Source organism: Zeus faber (genome assembly GCF_960531495.2).
Source record: "Zeus faber genome assembly, chromosome: 5".
In the NCBI taxonomy this organism is placed as follows: domain Eukaryota; kingdom Metazoa; phylum Chordata; class Actinopteri; order Zeiformes; family Zeidae; genus Zeus; species Zeus faber.
Window position 1 is genome coordinate 5,097,826 of NC_137192.1, and position 26,180 is coordinate 5,124,005.

General features: G+C 43.3%; 1 protein-coding gene across 2 annotated transcripts in view; it reads left to right on the forward strand.

Annotated features, from left to right (window-relative positions):
- Positions 1 to 4,411: 4,411 nt before the first annotated feature.
- The window catches only part of LOC307230003 (integrin alpha-5-like), a 53,668-nt gene continuing 31,899 nt past the window's right edge, over positions 4,412 to 26,180 (forward strand). For both annotated transcript variants that reach the window (XM_080000162.1, XM_080000163.1), the window contains exons 1-15: positions 4,412 to 4,777; positions 11,306 to 11,430; positions 15,165 to 15,265; positions 15,353 to 15,476; positions 16,869 to 16,930; positions 17,032 to 17,077; positions 17,270 to 17,395; positions 18,347 to 18,391; positions 18,662 to 18,705; positions 19,533 to 19,589; positions 21,231 to 21,283; positions 22,103 to 22,311; positions 22,432 to 22,623; positions 22,714 to 22,759; positions 25,559 to 25,672. In XM_080000162.1, coding sequence (XP_079856288.1) covers positions 4,599 to 4,777; positions 11,306 to 11,430; positions 15,165 to 15,265; positions 15,353 to 15,476; positions 16,869 to 16,930; positions 17,032 to 17,077; positions 17,270 to 17,395; positions 18,347 to 18,391; positions 18,662 to 18,705; positions 19,533 to 19,589; positions 21,231 to 21,283; positions 22,103 to 22,311; positions 22,432 to 22,623; positions 22,714 to 22,759; positions 25,559 to 25,672 — 1,523 coding nt within the window. In that variant the 5' untranslated portion in view covers positions 4,412 to 4,598. The remainder of the gene's footprint in view (positions 4,778 to 11,305; positions 11,431 to 15,164; positions 15,266 to 15,352; positions 15,477 to 16,868; positions 16,931 to 17,031; positions 17,078 to 17,269; positions 17,396 to 18,346; positions 18,392 to 18,661; positions 18,706 to 19,532; positions 19,590 to 21,230; positions 21,284 to 22,102; positions 22,312 to 22,431; positions 22,624 to 22,713; positions 22,760 to 25,558; positions 25,673 to 26,180) is intronic.

Below are 26,180 nucleotides of genomic sequence, written 5' to 3' on the forward strand. Positions count from 1 at the left end.
CTCTGCTAGTCCTGTGCTGTTATACTTGTTTGCGTTGGGACTATTTCTTGCCCTCTCGCAAACGTTGCTGCTCTGATTTTTTTTCAGATCTATTGAACCGCCCATGGAGCTTCAACCGTGTTTAAAGTTTGATCTATCAAAGTACATTTTCTGCATTGCATGTACACCCATGTAACTCAATATTTGACGTTAATGTGCAAATACACGATGGCCTTTGAATGTTCATCCTTGCCAACGGGGGTGCACGGACAGGGGCGGGGGTGAAAGCCCACAGAGAAGGCTTGGGTTTTCGGAGACATAGACTATCAAGTAACGTGTCCAAAACATGCTGCTGTTCCTGATGGTTTTCCTAAGTAACGGCTGATGATGGATACAGGCAACATTTGAAAAGGGCACTTTTTTTGGCCAAGGCTAAAAGGAGCAGGGACGGTCACAATTTGACCGAACATTGGGTGGGATGTTGTTGTGATTGACATCACTTCCCCTGTCATCAAGTGGTCCCTTTCGAGCTCTGTAAATATCCAGACAGTGACATCAGTGAACCAAATGAAAAGCCCAGAGTGGTCTTGCGTTAGATGTCGGTAATCCTGCAGTGCACCGTGTGTGTGTGTGTGTGTTTGAGATCGAGATAAATATCCCTTTGTGTTTGTATTGTGTGATCGTCTTAGCACCTTTGTTGGAACACAGTACAGATAGGTGTGTGTGTGTGTTATAAATAGTAAGCGAGAAGTAAAAACTAATTTATAAGGGCACTTTTAGCCATGGAAGGGAATATTTACAAAAAAAATCCCCAATGCCTTCAGAACATCACAAGATGTCAAGGCGTAGGGTGAGTTCACCACAATGGAAAAACCCAAGTCAGTGTCAAAGGTATTTTTTCTTTTTTTTTACAAGTGTTCACTCTACTTTTCGAAATAATCGTAGCCGATGCAGAAATAACCATGTTTATTGTTCAGGCCTTTTTTTTTTTCTTTCTTCAAATTAGCCTGTTCGATGTAGGTGTAAACAGTGGCGCCTTTCCCCGCCTGTCTTTCGTTTCGCCACGCTCGCTGCGACTTGGCCCGCGCAGCGCAGAGTATTCTATTTTTCCACAGTTGCGCGCCAATTCTTTTCCTCTTCCCATTCCACACAACACCAGCGGAGAAACACCACTGCCATTGTACCGAGACCACACCGTTATCACCCCCAACAAAAGGCTCTAAAGTCCAATTGAGTCTTATGTCTTGGGAGACCTGATTGCTGCTTCTTGTATGAGGTCGTCGTCCAAGGTCCAACCAACTCCATTTTATTTGCTTAGACTGCAGTATCACCGCATGTTGTCTCTGGATAAAAGGGAACAATTTTCTTTTTTTTGGGGAATTAGCTTTTTGCCTGTCACTCGGATTAATACGATATGGTCAACACCAATTTCATCCCTGTGTCTAGCACCGTGATAGTGACGGGCTGCATACTAACTGCAGTATTTTTTGGGAGTATCTGTACTTTACTTTAGTTCATTTATTTCTGTTGACTTTTTCTTTTACTTAGCCACATTGAGCCCTAAAAAAGTATACATTTCCCCTGAACACCTTCAGTACTCCCTACAAAGTAAAATCGGAGAAGCCAGTTATCACAAGGTTCGTCTTTAGGGCCTTTCCGGCAAAGTGTAAACAAACACTCTCGAGCCCGTGTTCAGAGTTGCCAGGTCCACAGTTTTCCAGCGGAATTGGGCTACTTTCTAAGTGTCAAAGCGGGTCGGAGCAGGGAATGATGTCACATCCATCCTGTGTACAACAAGTTGGAAAACCAAGATGGACGCCTCCTTGTTGTGGTTGCTCTTTTGGAATACAGACAACTACAGAACAAATATGGGACCTGGGAATGTTGCGCTCCCCTGGGGGTCCACGAAGATGCCCATGTTCACATCCAAATAGACTTAATAAAGACAAACAGACAAACAAACAAACAATGTTAACATCACAGCTGTTCGTACAGCTTTCACCTACCTGGGTTGGTGAGGTTCTTCTGAATTTCCGAGCCATAAATCTGACATCAGGGGGCATTTCAGTTAACATTTCGGACTGGGAACTCCGGAATTCTGACTTCCCAGTTCAAATGAAATGCAGCATAAGCTCACAGCGGTGTTGTCGGGTCCACAGTTTTCCCATGGAATTGGGCTACTTTTGAAGTGTTGCTGCGGGTTGAATTTGTTGTCTGCGGGTTGGGTAGACCTATTTTGTATGCTACTCACATGAATAATATCTAGAAATAAAAAGAAAAAGAAAAAGAAATGGGGCTGGGGATGATGTATGGAACGAAACCGATCTGTGCGCACCACAATGATCTCCTTGGACTGGTTTTGGGATGGTTTTGATTGGCCATTACGCTGGTTGTGTCACACAGACCACAGCCTTTACTTTTACTTTTGATATTTAAGTACATTTAATATCAGCTACTTCAAGTTGTATTCCAATGAGTGCCTTTCACTTTTACTAGAGTCCTTTGTTAGTAAGATATCTGTGTGTGGCTTTCCTGTACTTTTTTCCACCACTGTAGCTGTGTAAGCAGCTAAAGCAGGGCTGCAGAGGGAAGCAGCTAGCCTCGCTTCCGTGAAATTCAGGTAATACTCCTTACAGCATCTTGAAAAGATTGGTTATTTAAACGTTATATTGTGTCTTTATGATGAGTAAAAAATGAAAACCTGCTAAATGAAAAGATCCTAGCTGTTGTAATGTAGCCACGTTTGTAGCTCTTTTTACCGATAACAATGTACCGTATCCATCTGCTGGGTTCAGTGATGATCAAGAAGTATCTCTTGAATAACACAGCTTTTTCGATGCCGGGGGCCATGTTTCCCTCGTTTCACTGGAGCTCGGTAGTTGCTTCCCTCTGCAGCCTTGTGTTAGGCTAACACAGTCAGCTGGCAGCCCATTGCTATCTTGGCACTGGACGCACAAGAGTGAAATTGATATTGACCTTGGTATTGAAGCTAGGCTAGTTCCCCTCAAAAAAAGCGACGTCTCCCTTCCACCACCTTTCCGGTTTCAGGCTGTAATTTGCACTCGTGAGCTCAGGTGAATCCATCTCAGACCCTGAGTCATGGGTTGCCCCCCCAGCTACACAAATAAAGACCTCAACCTCGAGTTGGATATCGTGGAGAAAGTATTTCCGCCAGGAGTGAGCAAGCCTAGTTCACCTAAAAAAATAAAATTAAAAAAAAAAAGGAGTTCAGCCAAGTTCACCTAAAAGGCCGTAATCAGAATAAAATGCGATGCTCACTCAATGGCCGCTACAGTTAGGGTAACAGTAACATCTTTCAGGGGCCATCTGGTTAAACATGGTTGGTAACCCATGGTTCCTGAGGCCTGTAAAGGAGGAAAAACTCTGTTTGTTCTAGTTCTATTGCTTTTGGCAGGTTAGAGCGTCACGCCTCACTGCAGTTGTTCAAACCTGCAGGGATCCCTTCTTTCTTTCCATAGGCTAGATACTATATGATCACATACTGTATGATGTGATCCCAGAGCCTAGAGCCTCCCTCCCCATCTCCTAACAACATATCCTGTCTTACATAGTGATGACAGACGACACGGCTTTCCAACACTCAATTCTGCCTTGACATGTATGTATTGCAAAATCGAATGTGAGTTTACATTATGACTGTAGGTATACCCACCTAATATATATATATATATATATATATATATATATATATATATATATATATATATATATATATATATATAACATTCAAAAACTCAAATATTACGCCTCAATGATTGAACAGAACTATACAAACAATGTTAAAAGTAAGTAAGTAAATAAATTAAAAAAAAAATAATAATAAATATATTAAAGGAAAGCCAGACATGGACTTTCACCTAAAGACAGGTATTCCTTTGATTGAAATCAACAGTTTCCAATGGTCGGAATGGGGCAATGAGTATGACGACACATTTCACAAATTAATTTTAGATTTTGCCTTTGAAGAAACCTCAGGACACGTTCCAAAAAAAGGGGGAAAGGAAGTTGCACACATTGAGCATCCTCTTTGGGAAACAAAAAATGGACAACATTCCCGAAAATGTATAAACAGCAAACGTATAAACAAGTGAAAATAGCCTAAAATATACATCGATAAATGTGGACATGTCAGTTAAAAACATGTAGATATACAGCATAAATACAAATAAGGATATAGACTAGAATACAGACAGAAACATTGCACTTTAAAATAGAAATATAAATTGGCAAAATTAACTTATGATATACGTTTATACTGTATGGATATATTTTCTCTCTCTGCCCCCTAAGTTTCTGCTTCTCTCTGCGCAGACCAGCCAAATCTCGTGTAATATCTCAAGCTCCACCCAAAATGATTACCAGGACCCCCGCCTCTCTCTCGGCTGTTCTCCCCCATCCGCGTTGGACCAGGACGCTGGAGTGGACGGAGAGAGGAGGCTTCCAGGGCGTTTTAAAAGGGCCATTCCGCTGATAAACCATCACGACTACGATCCTATAGACGACCCCCCCCCCCCCCCCCAGCCCCGCACGAACCGCACGGATGATGCGCCTTCTGCGCTCCGGCTGCTCCATGACAGAGAGAAAGACGCACAGGAGAGATGGGGACCGCGCTGCCGCCGCCGTTTCGCGCCCGCTGCGCCGTGCTGCTTCTGTCCGCGCTGACTCTGGCGCGGCTGTGCGCGGCTTTTAACCTGGACGCGGAGACACGCGTGGTTTTCACCGGACCCGCGGGGAGTCACTTCGGCTACTCCGTGGAGTTTTTCAGCAATCCGCTCAGGTCGTTTTTTTTTTTTCTTCCTTCTTTTCTTCATTGTGCCGCAATTGTAATGTTAAAACCGTCGTATAAAAATAGTCAAAAAATTGTCAAAAATAATCCTCCATTCATACTGTTGTTAGAGCGTGTATATATGTATATTGTGTTGTTCTTTTTTTAAAATTTGATTTCGTTGATGCGTTCATTCAGTGTTTGTTATTTGGATTATAGTCACAGATTAATGAAAAGAGTCTTCTTTTATTATGATGAGGAGAAACAGGCGTCCAAATCATGTCTGTGGTTTTAGTGGAGAGGTTTCAGACTAAAGAAATATGACTAAAACCTGTCATTGATAGGTGATAGGCTTTTGACACAATTCAAACATTCAAACGTGCGCTTTCACTGCACCTCTAGCGCTGCCCGAACGGATCTTGTGGTCGTCATCACACTTTGTTTTTTCATGGATAGAGTGCCATAGAATTCAGCAAAGGTGGACAATTCCAGGTCCAGAATCCTTAAATCCTGCCATCTTTTTGTTCCAGCCGTGCACCGATCCAGCTGATTTCACTCGCTACTCGTTGGACTTTTATCGTGGGCAGCCGTTTAACATTTAGTCCATTACACAAAATATAGTCACTTTTTAAAAGTTTATATTTTATCGTATTCATATTTTAGTTACTAGTTGCTATTCCAACAGTTACTAGTAAATATTTTAGTTTAACTAGTCAAAATGTATTAGGTATTATTAATTTATTAGCATTTATTGGCTTATTAGATATTTGTAAAGCTCTTGCTGACAGATACTAGTAACTATTCCAATTGTTACATGTAACTATTTGGACAATTTAATCCTATGGGGCTCCATGTTTCACCTATTAAATATTTGCCTCTAACTAGTATATATTCCCATTGTTACTAGTATCTATTAATTAAGTTAAAGTACTTATTCATGAGTAACTAGTGCCCTTTCTTGTTACTAGTAACATTTTTTGTTTTACCAATTACAATGTGTTCTTGACCCGTCATTTAAAATGTTACTAGTAAAAAAACGTTACTAGTAACAACAGGAAAATGCACTAGTCACTAGTAAATAAGTACTAGTACTCAATTAATAGTGACTAGTAAAATGTAAATAGATATGAGTAACAATCGTAACATATACTAGTTGGCAAATATTTGATATTGCAAACACACAGTGGTGTAAAGTAACAAAGCAAAAATAGTCTGTCTATCTGTACTTTCAAGTTCAAGCTCATTACTTGAGTTGTTATATTTCTGTCCACTTTTATTTTAACTTATACCCCTTCCCCATTGCGCCAATAACCTGCAAACACCGCTAACATCTGGCATTTGTCATAAGTGGGAAAGGTTACACCCGGGTGTCAGGCCCGGGACAAATGACCCTGCAATAGACACGGGTATTTATCGGCTCCAGCTCCGATCGGCTCTGATGGAAACAGGACACCCGGGTCGACCTGCTGATTTTCGCCCCTTTACCGGCGCGATGTGACATGCATTGAAGTTCTGGACATTGACATAAATAGACAGGAATATCTGTGTGTCATTCGATCATTTCATATCCAATTTTGAATCCAAAACGAAATCAAAAGTTACTGACTTTTTTCCTGCATGCGGGGCCATGAAATGTTTTGAGTGTGGGGAAAGCTCCACAGCAGAGAAGCCCCAAGCACTGGACTCCAGCACTGCCCCAAGCCGGTCTCCGAACCGGAGGAGCATCTCTACTCCCTGCCACCGAAGGACCGCCATCGGGCACTGCCGATGCTCGGGTGTGGGCATGCTGCTTCTACTGTAGTGTTGGGTCGTTCACAAACGATCCGATTGTCTTGAACGGCTCTTTTGTAGGAACGAAGGGAACCGAGTCTCGCTGGGGGATGAGCCGTTTTTTCTCTCCCAGCTTTTACAGTTTTATGTCGTTGTTCATTTAAGTTGCTGTCTCCTCTACTGTTTATTTCCCAATCACACTGGAAACATGACACGCCCCCCTTTTTTCCCCCGGTGTGTTCGTGACGTGAATGTGACACACCAGAAACAAAAAAAAGAACTGCATTTCTCCTGGCAATGGGAAAGGCGTCAATCGCCTTTTTTTTTAGAAAAATGAAATCGGAGGAAAACTGGGAGCCAATGATGTTAGTGAAAGCCAGTTATCACAAATGTGATATTAGCGAATCAAGGGTTGCATCCAGCCAGCAAGCTAAGCGTAAACAAACACTCTCAAGCCTTTTTTTCCAAGTTGCCAGGTCCGTGGTTTTCCTGCGGATTTGGGCAACTTTTCAAATGTTGAAGCGGGTTGTATTGTTTGTCCGCTGGTTGGGGGATGGTTGGGTTTGTCATGGAGACCTGGCAACATCGCCCGTGTAAAGTAAAATCTTTGCAGCATTGCTACTGAACAAGCACAGGCATGTCCCAGAGAGTGACAACTAGAGCAGCGCGTTGGAGAGCAACGACCACAGCGGTGAAGTCATACAGCAGTGATGCTGCCCCACCTATACCAATACCAGGGACATGTTTACAACAAATGTTTTCTTATGTCAGAGTGAAAGTCGGGTTTTACGACAGTGGTGTAAAACGGCAGTTGCACTCAGAAACTGTAGGGGCGCCAAATCCCAAATACCAAACATTAACTACAGGGTTGATGCTACTGTAGCTAACAAATCCACATGGTTGACTCAAAATATTGGAGTGGATTTTTATTTTCTGAACCTGAATTCTTTGCATTAGTATAATCACCATCATGCATTTGAGAGCGGCAATTTGAGAATGGCTGCTGTTCCAACACAACCTGTTTTAGGCTCCCTCCATATCATATCAGTATATGTGAACAAATTTGCTCTTATGAAGTTCCAACTGTGAAAAGCTCTGGGAAACAGGGAATGTAATATAATGTGTGATCTAAAAAATATATAGATACCCATTATCATTGATCTGTGCTCCTCTGTTACCCCGTCTAACCTCCTCAGGTGTAGTGGTGTTGGTTTAATACTGTGGATGTATTTTCCTAGCTCCAGCAGGCAGGAAATTGCTTTAGGTTTTCTCTGTTTGCTTAGCTAAGCGTTTGGAGGCTGAATGTGTGATGTGGAACTCTTATCAACATGTTGATCTAGGCCTAACCCGCTGGGATTGCTTGGATTTGTACTTTGGACAAATTAATGTTTTTAATTTCCTTGCAACTGCTAATGTTTTCCGAGCAGGTTGGGGTTTTTTTTGTACACTTCGGCTGCACAATTCATTGCGAAACAAGGATGTTTTTCTTCTCTCCCTTGTCTAGAATTTCCCCACAGCATGCCACACATTCTGACAATTACAAGATTGTTTAGCTTTACTCAGAGTTGTTACAGCGGCCCCTGTTTCTATACACACACCATATACCTCCTTCCATCCCTCCGTCACGCTCTCTCTCTGTCAAAGCAATAAGCCAATAGGCCCTGTTTAAGAGACAAGACCCCTAGTGTGTGGTAGAGGTTGTACAGGGTCAATTCTGAACGAGAATGGGGATTTGCTGAAATGTCATTTTCTGCCATTTCCTCTTGGACACAAGCGCAGCAGTCAGGAGATAAAAAAACAATACCACATAAGTGGATATAGCTCAAGAAAGAAAAAAAGAAATAACATAGTGTCAAGCAAGATATTCTGACCACATACATGCATTAGGCACTGAGGCCCGTGAACACAAAAACCCTTGAAGTTCAAGAGTTGGCTCTGATATAGATCAATCGTGCCCAATCCTATTTTCTGTTTAAAACGGACAGCTATATGTGTGTACATTAATCTCAGATTCTGTTCTCTCACTCTCTCTCATCTTGTGAATAGTGCGTCCACGATAATGCGTGTCAGCTCATGCTGTAAATCCTACTGCGCACATGACAGTAACACGTTGAGCGTTTTCCGTCCATTCATCTCTGGATGAATAAGAATGATGATTTTACATTTCATATCTCTGGATCTGGGTATATACAATTGATACAGATTGATAGGATTGATGCTGAATTTGTTTTGTGGCCCATCAAAAGCACATCAAAGTAAGGCCTGCACCCTTTTAAGGAAAGTGGCTGCGGAGAGTAAGCGTATCGGAAGGAAAACTAATCCTGGCAAGTAAATATTCCTCTTACGCTCTCCAGACATTTTGCGTGTGTGGCTACTGCGCAAGTGTGTCTGATCCCTGCTAATGTCATCAGTCATCAGTGTCTCGAGTTGTGCCATTTCCCCACGGATCAGGCTGTGGCCTTTGATGTGAAGGCCTTGAAAGGCCCGCCGGTTTGTTGGGTACACACACAAAACACGCACTCGTCATACATACATACACTCGCACACAAAAACACCAGTGTCCGTGCTGATAGAAAGTGGCCCAGTTTTTAAGTGTTTTTTTTTTTGCTTTTATTCTCTGTCTTGCAACTTATTGCCATTTGCCTCGATCGAACAGAACAACTGCAGGAGTAGTAACAATATCATCCAAGACTCTCCCTCTGTAGTCTCTCACTCTTTGGCCTCACACAGCACTTTAAAAAAGGGTTCAATTATATCTATACCCGTTTCCTCAGAAATATTTAATTGAAACCTGTTTCATAGCCATATTCGACAGCTCTTGTGTCTACATTTTGCATGTGGTTTGATCCAGTAACGCAATGTTTCATGGTTTGAATTTTCTTTCTTGTGGTTTATTCATTTGACCACATTCATCAATTTACTTTTCTGTGTACACCTGATCACCAAGGTTGGTTAGGTCTTAATCGGTGGACCTGGATCCGATCTCATCTGGATCCCAAAACAAAGTTCAGGGAATGTAATACGGCTGTACAGTTGACCTTGTTGCAACTCATATTTGGACACCAGTATCGCTCCACTATGGACAATAATAATGGTCAATAATCTGTGTCCCTCTCATTGAAAAGGACAAATACACATATATAAAGAATCTCCAAGCTTGGAAAGCCTGCATTGAACGCAGACTGTGACAGGGGCAATTACACAAAAACTTCCATTCAATTTCCCCATACTGTAAGTCTATATTTGGGCATGATGATGTCAGGGGCGGAAATTAGGGGGGGGAATAGACGGGTCACCCTTCCTGGGAAAAACAGAGAGTTGTCCCCCTCAATATATCATTGTAAATGTAATTATATAAATTAAAATAATATAATTATATGCTTTGAAAGCAAAACAATGCGTTTTTAAGTTTTGAAAGATTGCGTCCACCTCCATAAGCCTCACAGCGGTTTGGTCCACTGCCTTCCCGAAAACCCCACACACACCACAGTGTCTGTGGAGCAATCTCTGGAAGTGGTGGTTGACCTCCAGCTACTTTGCAAGGTTACCTTAAAACAAAGGATTTGTCAGACATGTTTCTTTGCTTCTACCACTCAGTAGAATAAAACACATTTATAATTGTCTGGAACAGATTGCATTTTGTTCCCTTCATTACCTTGTGGTTAAATCTTGTGCATCAACGGGGCTGCCATATTGGTGCGGGGCAGCCATCTCTCCTAATGCATGTATGTTTAAAAAATCAGGGAATGGCTTCGAATCGCAATTTTTTTTCTGGAGGACAACCTCATTACCCCCGTTTTATTGTGTTCCCCCCCACTTCTCAAACCAAAGTTATGCCCTTAGATGATGTCATATCTGATGATGTGTCTTATGAGGCCTATACGACACTACCGTACTACCAACTTGGCAACTGGAAGAACCATATATTTGGGTTTGGCACCCATTAAAAGGTTCCACTTTCTACCTTGGTTCTGGATTCAGAAGTAAATACAGACGAGTTTAAAATAACTGTATAGAGTAGGTACCCTGTCCATCTCCAATTTTCTCTCTTCCACTCTTTATGTCTCTGCCCTCTCTAGTTATTGTGATACGTTTTGCCGTGATTCAGTTTCTTATCTGAGAGTGAGATTTGGCAGCGCTGTCATCACTTAACTTCCGTCACAGGGACAATCTTGCCCATGTCTATTTCCAGAAACTGACTTACAGTAATATCGACCGCCATTGACAGAAGTGGGTGACGGTGAGAGGGAACCATGGAAATATGCTGACCAACGACACACGTTCTTTAAATACCCTCATGAGACATCTGTTTTATTGTAGAGTCCAGCCCAAATCACTGTATTATTATTTTGCTGTATGAGGCACAGCCACTTTTGCTTATTTCCAGGCAGGTTTCAGCGAAGGTTGTTCTAGTTTCACAGTGGTATAACTTATAACTAAAACTAGTGGAGGTGCCAATTTTGTTTTCTCTCTACTGTCACTATCACCCCGAATAATCCCCAACTTTCCCCAATTCTGTCCAACATTCCTATATCAGATCAAAGTTTTTAACATGTCCTTCGGCCTGATCCAAATAGATTTTCTGAATTTGTGCAGTCAACCCAACTCATTTTTCGGCCTGTTCAGCTTCACAAAGTTGAACGTATTTTCATTCAAATACTTGGGTGCTGGTTACTGTACTGGTTTACTTTCAAAACGTTGATTCTTCTCATAGTGACCGTTCTCCACCCTCACATCTTTACCGTTGTTGTCTTTTTCGCCACTCCGCAGCGTCAGTATTTTGATTGGGGCTCCCAAAGCCAACACCAGCCAGCCCCACATCATCGAGGGAGGAGCCGTGTTCTTGTGCCCCTGGAACCAAGCAAATTGCACGGCCATCGGCTTTGACGAGGAAGGTAGGGGTGTCTCACTTGAAAACTTTGCTGGTTTTTTTTAAAGAAAGGGTTTTTTTCTTTTCATAGCATCAGCGTTAAACTATCGCTTTCCCCATCCCCTTTAAGCGGGTTTGACATGACAGTATAGTTAACACGTTCCTGTTTCTAAGCACCCGTAAAAGTAGTTGAAATGTCTGAAGCTGAGCACCGCTGTGCCTTTGACCCCTGTGTCAGATGTACGCTTGGGTGGTGGCCAGTGGGTTGGAAGGGGGCCGGGGGTGGCTTCCAGTTCTTAATCTAACTTCGTGTTCCGTTTTGATGGAAGCCAGCCTTTGATGTTTTCTTCTGACATCCCCCCCCCCCCAGGACCCGCCCCGCCAAACCTACCACTCCACCCCTGTGCAAAAGCCTCCATTTTGGGACATGACCCAGTGTTCGCCAGCTTTTTCCACAGAGCCTTGATTTCCTGCTGGACTCGGGCCCCGTCATATAAGCATTCTTTAATTAGAACAGAGTCATAGAACCCAGTCCTCCTCCCTCAAGGACCCAGACCCCAGACTGGCCCTCGCTCTGCCCGAGGAAAAATGAAAACAACCACTGTAAGATATACAGGAAGAGATAAGGGACCACCGTTTGAGGGGATCACAGGGTCCAGCGTTATCGTGTGCTCACGCGCAGGGGGCACACAGCCCAGATATCTGGCTCTGTAAATATACACGCTAGAGGTTACAACTGCACAACGTCAGCGTGCAAACACAAACTGTGTGTGCAGGCAGCATCTGAAACGCAATATACGTAGTGTAGAAAGCAGGTACGCAAACGTACGAATGCAAACACGTGAAACAGGATGTATGTGTGTGCGTGTGTGTCTGAGGACTCTGTCCAAACACCACGACAGCAGACAGCCGCACTGAGCTGTGGCGAGGAGAGGTTCATGTCGGCGCTCAGCAGAGAGCAGCAGGCAGATGATTCATTACAGTAAACCAATCGCTTTTTTGGGGGACGGGGGTGCAGTTTATCTCTGGCTGCGTTCTCACACGTAACTTTGGCTGGAGATGGCGTGGGTGAACTAGTGGACAAATGATGAGGAGTATATATATTGAGGAAGATAGTAAAATATATTGTAGTCTTAGTTTTATCTTGGTCAATTTCATTAATATGGAATTTAAATATATATTTATTTTCTGAGGTTGTTGTTCATAAATACTTCAACCGACATTTTCAAGTTTATTTATAAACATTTGACCTGATAACTCAATATGATGTGAAAACAGCCCAATTACATTAATCTAGGTGTAGTATTTGACCAGGAATGGGCAGTCCATCTTTGATCTGGAGTCTTTTCTTTTGCCATTTTCTAGTACCTTTGCCTTTGTTTAGCAAAGTCACCTGTCTTACCCCGAAAACACTGGAACCATATTTTTCCAGTAGTAACTCAGCATTTAGTCCGATTTATAATTTTATCAATTCAACAAAATCTGTATCTGCCCACAGCCAAAATACTAGCAGAGGTGAAGTAAATCTATCGACAACATCGGAGTCTTTTCTATTTCAACAAATGACAGAGTTATGGCTGAACTCATAAGGGATGTTGATGAATGGGTTCCACGAGATTTTACGCACAGCAACAATTTGGGATCAAATGAATATGATAGAATCTCTGCCACATAAGGGGGAAACACACTACAAGATAATCAAGCCGATTTTGAGCCAGATTTCCCCCTTCTGACGACCGTGAGCAAAGTCACGATTTTTTCATGGTTCTAAAGATTATTCTGCCAGATTATCCTGTGGTGTGAGAGTTGTTACGTTTTACTTCCGAGCTGCTCGGGAGTCCGTCCTGGAGGCAGTGATCGCGAATAAGAAATATTAAACATAACCTGTTGTACGGGGGGAACCCTGGGGACAAGGGTCAGTGGATTGTCATGTGGGAAAGCGCCAATTGCGAGCCAAGCCGAGTGAAACGGAAGAAGTCATGAACACAACAGCAGCCATTGTGGCAAATGCGAATGCTGCGAAGCATAAAACTTGGCTGCAACACGTACAGTTCATGTCCACGCCGTCTCCATGACTTCATCCATTGTTTTTTCTTTTTTCCTTTTGGAAATAGCATAGCTAGTTCTTCCTGTCTGTTGTCCACCATGTTTGATTACTCTAAAGTCACGTTTTATCACGCAAGATTTGCAAGATTTGCAAGATTTGCAAGATTTTGGGTGTTGAGAGTCGGGACACTAATTTTGGCCCTTCTACCTGCACGATGTGACGCGGGTTGAAATTCCGGACGCTGAGGCATAAATAGAGAGGAAGATCATTCCAACATTTCATATCCCATTTAGAATCCAAAATCAAAATCTTTTTCCGTATGGGGGAACGTGAAATGTTGTGTGTGGGAGTGTGGGGATTGCACCGTACAGACTACAGCGGAGAACCCGCCACACTCCCCGCCGCCGAAGGACTGGTGCGCACACTGGTGGCATGGAGTCTTCTACTGTAGTGTTGTGTCGTTCATGAATGATCCGATTCTTTTGACCGGCTCAAAATATTTACAGTTGTATGTCACTGTTCGTTTAAGTTGTTTTGTTCCCAATCACACAGGAACAATGACACACTCCTTTTGTGGGCAATACATGTTTGTGACGTCGAACGTGATGCACCAGAAAAAAACGGCATTTCTCCTGGCAATGGTAAACGTGTCAAATGCATATTTTTCGCGGGTTGACCTGGGTTTAACTGGCACCTGGCTGGTGTAGTGTATTGGTGTGCTGTTTGGGCAAATCCTTGCTCTCCACACACTAAAGGAACAAAACTGTTTAAGTGATCATGATATGTTGTTATGTGTGGAGCCTTTCAAGTGTGTTTTCACAAGTTCAAAATATTCACTTTAAACAGGTTGTCTCTATGTGCTACGAGCCAGGAGTTACTAACAAAAAAGTCAGATGTGCAGTTTGGTATCACCGGTGATAACTGTCGGTTAAAAAGGTTGTTAAATGCCTGAAACTACAGAGCGCCTATGCTTCAGCAGAGCGTTACATTTTTTTTTACTATTTGTCAGCTGAACCCCCACATTCCCATCTTTTGCCTTGTTTTAAAATTAACAGGCACCCCACTCCCCCGCTCACTCCCTAAAGCAGGTCGCTGACAATGAGGTACAGCCGTTTGGGTTACAGTAACAACATACTGTAGTCCATGTGTGGCTGTTTGATGTCTGACCTGGAGCATGGAGGATGGATTAGGACGGCAGAGCCAGAGAGCCACGCTGTAAAATATCCATGCACAAAAAAAAGCCAAGGACGAAATCCCACCCCCCATCCCACCCCTCGGCAAAACACAGAGGAGGCCGGGAAAGTTAAAATAGCCGTTTCTTTTTAAAGTCCCCTTTCTAAGAAGTCAGGAATTACTTATTTCGTCAGGAATGACCTGACGAATATGTACTAATTAGAAACTCCCCCAAGCGAGTGAGTAGTGTGAATGAGAACGAGGAGAGCAGATGTGAGCTACCAAACGTTCCATTTTGAACTGGCGTGTTAGTGAGTCAAATTTGGCGACTGCAAGCGAAGTGCGGACGGCCACTCAACTCCGCTCGGATTTTGATGGCTGGTGGTGATGTGGCGGGGGGCGCACAGCCAGTAAGCCAGTGTTGTTCTGACCTTTCTCAACGTAGGCTGTAGGGTTGTACGAGGAAACGCTGGCTCTCATGTTGCTTCGAAATGGCGCTGTGAATTTGAATGTGCTTCTCTTATTTTGGGTCTCCCTAGGCGATCGGCACTTCGACATCAACGACGTCGACACTCAGGTTGAGTTTAAGTCCCACCAGTGGTTTGGGGCCACCGTGCGTTCTCATGGCAACGCCGTCCTGGTAAGCCGACAGCTAAGCTAGCTGCACTCCAATATGTTGCTGTACAATTTTGTAAGTGAGATGCCAAAATGTGCTGCACCACCACAGGCTTGTGCTCCCAGTTACTACTGGAGGACGGAACACGACATGCCCTTTGCAGATGTCACAGGAACCTGCTACCTCTCCGTAGACAGCCTCAAAACCTTTGTGGAGTACGCCCCCTGTCGGACAGGTGAGGTCACTGAACAAGAGTACCCGGGCAAGAGTCGGGAGTCCTTGTCAGAGTCCTTAACAAACTGTATCACAGAGTGACTGAGCAAGGCTTGCTTTTCATACAACACAGTACTGGTGATTAGACCCTTGGTTCGGTTGTTAAAAATCAGAGGTGGACATTCCGGGTTTCCGAAATTAAACATCCTATTCAGTATGTTGAGGAGACCATCTGGATTTGCTGATTAGCATAACCCATAGGTACAGCTAAGGGAAATCAGCTGGTTCAGCGTGAGGCTAGAGTGAGAACTTTCACTTTCTGAACCTGGAATTGTCCACATCTGTCAAAATAACTTGGACGATCACAATTTGTAAACATACTTTTCTGTGGCGCACTTTGGTTCCTTGATTTGGTCCGAGCCAACCAGAGAAAAGTCACACTTCTCCTTTCCTTAGTCTGACACATTGTACGTTGGTGTCTGTGAAAGTTAAATTGTTATAAACTTTGTTCGTGGACGGACTAATCGTTACAGAGGAAATCAGAGACATATACTTTATGTTAATAAAGTATTTAATCTTGTAACAGAAGAGCAGTTTCAGTGTAACAACACAACAGAGTGCCACAGGGACCAAGTGCTCAATTCTCACTGGAGATCTGAGTTTTTTTATACAGTTTTCTAGGAGTGGCGAAGCTGACGAGTCGTTGTGATGTCGGTCAGCTGATGTTGTGACACCTCCGAATGGGTCCTGCTGATGAAACAGTTTCGCTGATGGGGCAATTTCGTTGAGACAGATCATCTGTTGAAGTTACCTTATCTGATGGTCGAGACATATTGCCTTTCTCCTCTTCACATTAAGCCACAGAAAGTGACTAGTTCATGTCTTTTTTAAGACATGAACTCTATTTAGCCTTTATAAGAAAAGCAAAGTACACATACCTTGTACAAAAGTTCATGTAAAAAGCACATCAAAACATAGACATATAAAGTTCTTATAACAGTGTCGAACAATTCTATGCAAGTTTGAATGCGGTTTTGGTTTAGTGTATTCAGGAAAGAAAAGACTCTCGGCGGACACTTCGCAACAAAAATGACTTTAAAGTAAAGATGCGAGAAAATATTAATGTACGATACTGACACCTAAATACAGTTTTGGATGGCATGTCGGCATTTCTGATCACACAGATTTACAACAAAATGCGGCAAGGTTGCTTGATACAAATACTGAATTTAATTTGACTTGAAAAACCACATCCGTCCCAAATCTGTCTCCAAATCTGTAAAAATAGTATTGGACTCCTCAACCCCAAAATACTTGGGAAAAGGGGCGGGGAACCCCATATGTACCTTCCAGAGATGGAAAAAACGAATGGACGTCTGTACTTTTTGTTGTTATTTGATGTCGTTCATCTCAGAGAGACATGGACCTGCAGGACAGGGCTACTGTCAGGGGGGATTCAGTGCAGAGTTCACCAAGGTAAGATAATATAATTATGTCCCAGCGCCTTTCACAGACATAGTCACAGTTTGGTGCATTTATAGTATGCAGAATAAGCTGACTATCGTTCTCTGTTCCAGGACGGAAAAGTTGTGCTTGGAGGACCAGGAAGCTTTTACTGGCAAGGTGAGCGGGGAAAAAGGACGCACTATATTATGCTACATGAGATATTTAAGACACATTTTTGAATGGGATCGTCCAGCACGGCTCATTAAGTCCCCTTGACTCGTTGCTACAACGTGGGTCCAACATCAATGGCGCAGTTCAGCAGTCATGACCCTTGTTTTAACCCTTGACCTCTGACCCCTCCCACTGTAGGTCAGTTGATCTCAGCCACAACAGAGGAAATCGTCAAGGCCTACTACCCCTCGTACTTCCTCCTCTCGGTCGCCGGGCAGATTCAGACTCAACAGTCCCAGGCAAACTATGATGACAGTTATCAAGGTGAGATTAAAAACAAATATAACACTATTGGCGTATGACTCGTTTGAACATTGGAAGTGACACATTAAGTGGGGGGTCTGGGGGGGCTCTCCCCAAGAAAATTTTGACCATCAAACACTTCATTTCCTGCATTCAGGTGAATTTTTATGCACCAATTTGTACCTTTTCTGCATCAATTAATGGTGGAAATGTCTTTATTTATGTAATTTCATGTTTTTATTTGGGGGGGTACACGCCCCCCCGAAAAAATGTTGCTTGCGTGTACAAGCAACATTAGGATAATGAATATGAAATCCCGAATGGGAATGGATTTAATTTCAATTTATTTTGTTAAACAGAGAACCTGGTTCGTGTAGCTAGCTTGTGTCTTCGTAAGCTAACAGCACACACTGATACGTATCATGGAAAAATCAGCTTAATGCCGTTGTTATGTTGTATAACAACAAATGCAACAACCCCGATGAAGCTCATTCTTCCACCTAGGAAAATCTGACAAAACCTCATTAATTTACTTTTTTTAAGACACTTGATTTGTGAATGGAAAACCGGGCCCGATTCCGCTCAAACCAGTGTTTGGTTGTGTGCCTACATGTCTCTACGATGGCAAGTCGCTCTCAAAACTAGTAAACAAATAAAAGGGTACCCTAACATTTGTGTCTTCATTTTCAACTTTGGCAAATCCATGCACACTTGCAAATAGTTTTGAGACTAGACTAACTCCGCAGATAAACTGTTATAAATAACCATCAACCTCTCGGTGAAGGTAATAAAGCATCTGTTTTTTTGGAGACTCAATTTTGCATGCAATTTTGATGACTTACTGTATGATTGGGATCATTCAGCTGCCCACACACACACACACACACCATATATCTTTTAAAGAATGAGGTTGTACCCAACCACCTCCAACTACACACTACATATATTTTTTTGCGTATGTCTGCTCTCCAGGTTACTCTGTGGCTGGCGGAGAGTTCACGGGCGATGATGAGGAAGGTGAGGGTGATATTTACAATACAGTGGTGGGTGCCATAACGCATGGCTGAGTAGAGGGCTTTGTTTACCCCACAGCTTTGAACTCACAGCTCAGTCCACAGTTAGAAGTCAGTCAGCTTTTATTAAGAGTAAATTCTAAATCGGGGACCAACTTTAGTGTGTTATTGTTATGCAATGTAATTGCGTAAATAACATTTTTTTTCACTTCTCTGTTTGGCTATTTTGCTATTAATATCTGCCTTACTTTTGCCCTTTTCAACTTTGTTACAGATTTTGTCACGGGAGTTCCCAAAGGACTGATGCTACATGGCTTAGTAAGGAATCATCACATTTCCTTGTTTCACAACAACACAGCAACAACACATATGAGTATAATACCTGATTAGCGATTGTTATTCATGCCCGTATTATTGTATACATATGTATTCATTCTGTACAGAATATCCCTGTAGTGTGGGGATGGTGTGGTTTGAGCAGCCACACCTGTCCTGGGTCTAGGTAATTGGGCCCAGGATCAGGGTGGCTGTATGCCTGTTGCTCATTAGAGTAATCAAAAAGCAACAGGTAAAACCCCCACCCTCCCACACACACAGGAGAGGAGGCCTTGTCATGACGTGTATTGCCCACTCTCTGGAATAAACTGGTGTGTTTTCAGCTCCGTCGCCTGTGTCTCTATGTTGGTGGGCCCTGAAAATGCCACTCCTGTGGCGTGTGGCAGGCGGAACTGCCACAATCCCATCTATATTTATAGTTATACCCACAGCCATACTAGCCAAACCATACCATCACTACTAAGCCCCAGCTGTTGCATTTTAACGTAATTTATCCTGTGCATAGAACTGGATTTTGTTTATTCTGTATATTTTTGTATATGATATTTTATTTTCTTGTTTTCTCTTTTAAGTTTTTAATGCTATTTAACTGTACAGCAATTCTCACCACGAAAAATTTATTGTATATGAAAATGCAATTGGCCAAATAAGCATAAGCATAAATAAGCTTCTGATTCTGATTGTGGACACAAGAAATTAGAAAAAAAAGACATTGAAAAGGTAAAAAAGTGTATATATTAACAAAAAAAAGATTTTTGGTGCTAGATGTCCCCAGGCTCTTACCGTCTCCTCTCACCTTTTCAACGCAGGTGTCCATTTTAAACGGGAGAGACCTGAAGCCCACAATCAACCTGACCGGAGAACAGGTACAGCCCGCTCCCGGTGGGGACGGTGGGGTTCTCAGTGATACCTGCCAGACCCGGTGTTTACACATCCACACACATTCTCAACTCAAGTGACACGCCTTAAGTGTGTGTCATAAAGAGTGCGGGGGGAGGTGAAGTGTTGGAATCCACCTCGTGGTGAAGAGGCCTGTTCACGGGTGAGAGGTGATCTTATCCACAGCTTATAGTTTCGATAAGTGGTGTATCAAGCAGAAACGGTAGCCCGTGGCATACCACGATGTACAGCGCTGTGATCACTCTATCGATCCTTTGTATTGTGCCTTGGAGGTGGAGATTCTGGAGAAATCGCAAGGTGGAGTTATTGTTTTTCTTCTTTTTGTATGGAATCGACTCACCAACTCTCTTACTATTTTTGAGCTGCATTTGCATATTGCATGTGTGTGTGTTTGTATGGGACTTCCAAGGCTTAGTTTTTGCACACACACAGAGACACTGACGCACATCTGTTATGAGAGGTAATCGATGGTTCGCCCAGAAAGAGCCTCTTGTCTCTGGGGACCGAGGGCACTGCGTAAACTGTCAGGAGCCCGGTGAAACTGTTTGGAGGTGAAGCTGCCGGCATGCCACGCTCCCAGTGGGCGAAGAGACGGCCCTCCACGGGTGCTCTGACTTGTGTTGTCTAAGTCAGCTGCATAAACACGCCAAAGGGCCGGCCAGAAAGAGAGAAAGAGAGAGAGAGAGAGAGAGAGAGAGAGAGAGAGAGAGAGAGAGAGTCTCTGTACTTACCCAAGAGGCCCCTGCAGGTCTGGCAATTGAAGCCAGACACTTGTTTTTTTTCCCCCTTCTTTCATTTAGCTGAACGTCTCCATCTCCCAGATATTGAGAGGTATATGGAGTGCCACACACACACACACACACACACACACACACACACACACACACACACACACACACACACACACACACACACACACACACACACACACACACACACACACACACACACACACACAATTCGCTAAGCTATGTCTAAAGGGAGTAGAGGGGAGCCCGGGAGAGATTGATATTTTCCAAAATAAAAACTAGTCTCCTTATTGAATATGGCATTATTATTAATAGTCAGTTTTATTGGCCAGTTCCTTTAAAGAATATGCACTATGGTGTGTGTGCACATGTTATTGGGAATAGTTTTGCAGTCTTGTGGACGCTAGTACACAATGCTTTTATTGTATTTTTATGTATTAATTTAGTTATTCATTTATTTGGTTGTTTATTTGTTTGTGTATCTATTTATTTATCTATTAATTATAATTTTTTAGTACCGACAAATATGTATATATGGCAGAACGTCAACAGGTGACATGCTGATGAATTTTAGTACTTTTTATATGTTTTGGTATTTGGGTGATCTGTGTTTGTATTTTAAATTTGGACAATTAATTGCGAACATGAAAAGTGAACTGTTAGATTACCGCACTATTATTCCAATGAAATGTATTTAAATACAAAATAAAAATCTAAACAGAGAAACGCGAGTACAAAGACGGCGGAAATAAAAATCAGGAATTAGGGAAACAGAGTCTACGCTCAAAGCACTGCCACGCTTTGATTACAGGCTGAACACGGGGTTGTCTAACTTTATCCCATTTCAATGCGTTCCAGATGGGGTCCTACTTTGGCTGCGCAGTGGCGGTCACCGACATCAATAATGATGGGTGAGTGAGTGAACCGGGGTTCGATGGGGCGGCGGGGGCCAGATCAGAACAGAACAGGAGTCTTTTTTTTGGGAGAGGTGCAGTATAAAAACATAGTTTTACCAAAGAGGGATGGTGAGACATGGTGAAAGTGTCATGCCATATAAAACAGAGCTTTCGTTTTAACGTCCGCTGCTCGGCCAGTCATTCCATCTTCCCCTCATGTGTCTTGATGAGAAAAAAACTCATGACTGACTCATGACGAGAAATAACCTGATCATCTCTGCAGTTCCCCTTCCTCTGTAGGTTCCTCTTCAGCCAGTTTCCCTTCCTTTGCCTGTAAGAGCTGTGTGCCTCGCACCCTCAAGAGGAACCGTAGAACATTCCAGATCTAAGTTTCTATCATGTAAATGCAGTATTTTTTTTTTTAATTGTAAACCGTAGTTGATGGGTCTCGATCTTTAAAACGAGCAATGCTTTGTAGCCCAGCGTTACTGGGCATAGGATAATGTTCCCAGACAGGAGACTTGAACCATGGAACCATTCTCACTCCTAACTCTGTTTTACATTTGTGTTGGCCTGGTTGAGACTGGCTCCTAGGGTTCTGGCAAAGAAGTTTATAAGATGATGAGAGGTGATTATTTGTCTTTCTCATTTGCTTTCTGTGGGAAAGGAACTCATAGCATTAATATATACAATATAGCATAAACATTATTTCCTAAATTACTTTGCCAACAAGCTAACACTAGTGAGTTACAAGTCCAAGTCTAAAACAAGTGCCTAGTGACCCATTCTCATTTCATTTCAATCCTAACCCCTCTCCTTGACTCTCCTCCTCAGCCTGGACGACCTGGTTGTCGGGGCTCCCATGTTCATGCGCCGGGGCCCCGACGGACGTCTGGAGGAGCTGGGGCGTGTCTATGTCTACCTGCAGAAGGGTCCTCTGCTGCTGGAACTCACCTTGCCTCACCTGAGCGGCCCCCAGCCCTTCGGCCGCTTCGGCAGCTCCCTGGCCCCGCTGGGCGATCTCAACCAAGACGGCTTCAATGGTAGGAGGAGGCGGATGAGGATATAGGACAGATTTAGGATTATAATTGTAAACATAGTTTTGTATACTCTTAAGATACGGTCATCAGGTAGCTGTTCACCCTGCATGCTCTTGTTTACAGACATGGCTGTCGGCTGTCCCTACGGAGGAAACGACCAACAGGGGTTGGTTCTCATTTACAACGGACATGCTGCGGGGCTGAGGGACATGCCCACGCAAACTCTCTCTGGCCAATGGGCTTCCGGTTCCTTCCCAGCCAGCTTTGGCTACGCCATCCGTGGAAACAAAGACTTGGACCAAAATGGCTACCCAGGTACTGCAAAAAGGTTGTTCGTCTTAATACAAGATGTTTCGGCCAAATTTTTTATTTTTTATTAAAATATTTCCGCTTAACCTTCTTCAGATCTTATTGTTGGTGCTTTTGGAGTGGACAAAGCAGTGTTGTACAGGTATGTTAAATTGGTAGTGTAGCACATTATAATATCAAGTAGACAAGTACTGTTATGTTTACACATGTTTCCATGATGAATGCATTTCTTTGCAGCACTTTTTTTCCCATAGGAAACCAAGGTTGTGACACAAAAAGTGGAATTAGGGCTCAACAGTTACAGTTGCCCGGTTGCCCTCTGCAACCAGATTGAGTAAATTGGCAACCATTTTGTGACCTCTGGTTGCCCCCTTTAGCAACCACTTTTTAACATAAAAAATAAGGATTGCAAACCAAATTAAATACATTTGTTGCATTAGTTATATTTAAATATTCTTCTTCTTCTTCTTCTGTTCTTACACTCGGAACCAGAATACTGTACGTGCGTTTGTGCGGGTACCAGGCACCAGTGCAAGGTTATTATAGTCAGGGATGCAAACAACTCGCTTTTCGGGGAATGTTGCTTGTGTGAATCAGGTGACTTGTGTCAATCGTCCAAACCGATACGAAGAAGGGTTTTTTTTATTTTATTTTTTTTTGGGGGGGGGGGGGGGGGGGGGTGGAGGACTCATTCTCTGAAGAAGAAAAAAGAAAGAAGAAACAGTCTTTATTTGTCACGCAACACACCACATGCTTGCACATACACGCTTTTTGATGGTGGCCGGTGAAATGGATCCTCTGCATTTGACCCATCCTGGCTTGTCCTTCCTCTGGGGGCACAGCCAGGAGCATTGGGCAGCATACGTGGACACGCCTGGGGACCAGGTGATAAGTGTCCATCGCTGGTCAGACAATGATGGGTGCATGTTTTTGAGCGGGGTCCTTACTGACGTGAGGTGGAGGAAACCCCATGTGAGCACAGGGAGAAAATGCAAACTCCACACAGAAAGGCTCCTATTTGGGAGATAACCCGCCGGAGCACCGTGCCAACAGCGCCCCAGGCGGGAATCGAACCCAGGACCTTCTTGCTGTGAGGCAGCAGTGCAATGCACTGCGCCACCGCGCCACCATATTACAGATATTACGTTACAACTAAAAAGGCTCTCATCTCCGGTTAAAAGCGCTCCAAAACGATGCTGCGTTCAAGGGCTCCATTATGCGTGATGCCTTGGGAACCCAGAAAACCGTTGGCTACCACCTTAAGTATATTTCAGATCTTTTTTCACAGGTGTTTGCATCCCTGTACAGTTAACTAAAACTAAACTAAAAACTAGGTGTGAAAAAACATTTTAGTTTAAACTATACAGATAAAAACAGATAAAAATTAACTGAAACAATATTGTGTACTTAACTGTTAAAGTTAACTAACTAAAATAAAATACAGGAAATGTTTTTATTTTTTGCCTGTTTTCTCATCAATTTGGTCAATTTGTCAACATATAGCCGTTGCAATACAATAACCAGTTCTTATCTTTGTAGACAGACAGCATTAATAATGACCATGGCTCAGACCTTATCTGGTGGAGAGCTACTTTTAAATGGAAAGATGCAAATTTTTATTTACTATTGTTTACAATGAGGGGACAAGCAGGATTGTTGAGATTCATATTGTCTGTGTGGTGAACATATACTGTACATTTGGGTATAAGAGAGACCCAGGCTGACTGTGATGTGTGTTATATTATTATATTAGTTTCCCATACCTAGAAATACAGACTCTGACACAGGGTTCCCACACCTAAAAAGGACAGACTCTGAAACAGGGTCCCCGGAACAGCACTGCCCACGGTGACCCCACCCCAGAGCGACATTGCAGCCTCCCCTCTTCCCTTCCGGAGCAGGGGACCTCGAGCTGCTGTGTTGGCTGGTGGAAGTGTTTTTGGGCCTGGTTATTGCGGGGGCTGCTTGGAGGGATGGCCTGGCTGCTGGGCTGCTGGAAGGTCCTGGCGGTTGCTGCTGGGCGGAGGAGCTAGCTGCAGGTGGTTACCCGTGGTGGTTACTGCGGCTGGTTCTCCCCTGGTCATCCCCTGGACCCCTGTGTGCTGTCGGGAGAGGGTTGGTGCTGGGGCTACCCATTGACCCGCTGGTGACTCCAGGGTGTCTTCGGACGGCCCTTCTGTGTCCCTTCCCTGTGCCGTAGAGTCCCTGTTCAGGTGCCACTGTGGCAGTTCCACCTGCCACACGCCACCCGAGTGGCGTATTCAGGGCCCTCCGGCATAGAGACACAGACTATGGGGTTTTAGATGGACAGCAAGTCATGATAAAGGCTCCTATCATAAGTTGTTGGTTGGGATAAAGGTTTTACCTGTTGCTCGTTAGCCCAACCGACAAGCAACAGGTACAACCACACTAACTGATCCTGGGCCCCAATTACCTAGACCCAGGACAGGTGTGGCTGCTCAAACCACACCATCCCCACACCACATACGGTTACTGTATTAAAGCTTTTAAACATTATTTTATGTCACGTTTTCATTATTAAGCTGCCATATAACTGCCTAGTATCTTAATTACTCAAAAATATAAGGTGACTAAAAATGGCAACCATATTGTCAGATTCGGCAACCAGAGCTGATTCCTGGTTCCCAGCCTGGCAACCACTATTAAAAATTTGTGTTGAGCCCTGAGTGGAGTATTCCATAAACGACTGGCTGGAGCCTTCCACAAAGTTATAGTGCCTGTCGGGGTCGATCCGGTTATTATGATAGATTTTGTGTGTATGTGGCTTGAAAACTGTGGAATAAATACTGCAGTGAATTTTTGCTATTATAATAATAAGATGTGCAATTAATAGTAAGCGTGCAGCACTGCCAGCACACTTAATAAACAGATTGAAAAAACTCTTACCCATCTTCTGAAAAAAAAACATTTTTTTTCAAAGGGCGCGGCCGATAGTGAACGCCAGTGCGTCTCTCACAGTGTATCCCACCATGTTCAACCCTGAAGAGAGGACCTGTGAAATGTCCAACAAGAATTACAGCATCGCCGTGTCCTGGTAAAACATTTTTTTTCAACATATATTTTAATGCTTAAGAAAATCTTGTTGTGCTCAGCACTCTTGAGAGACCATGCAATATTTCCTGGGAAAAGTGTTTTTTAAAAAAAATTCTGCATGGTTTGACACAGCCAGGGTAGGTTCATAGTTCACTATAATGAAACATTGCAGAACACAACATGACAATATTACGCAATCCACGTCTGTTTAATTTCTACTTTCCAAGGTTTACCTCATTTGAGAGTCAAAGGGGTTCATGTTGGCGTAGCCTTTCCAGCCTCTTGTCCAAGTGGCTCTAAAGTATAGTACACACTCCATATCCCTAAAGCCAGTTTTTAAAAAAAAACATTTGCCTTCTCTCAGAGCGGAAAGAGCTCCCAATAAAGCTCTTTCCGCAACCTCAATTTGGACGTCATATTAAGTATGGAACTTTTTTTTATTTTTAGACAGGCAGCTGGCCAAATGGCTGGTATTTTGGTACATGCCTGTCGGTTCATACAAGCAAGTA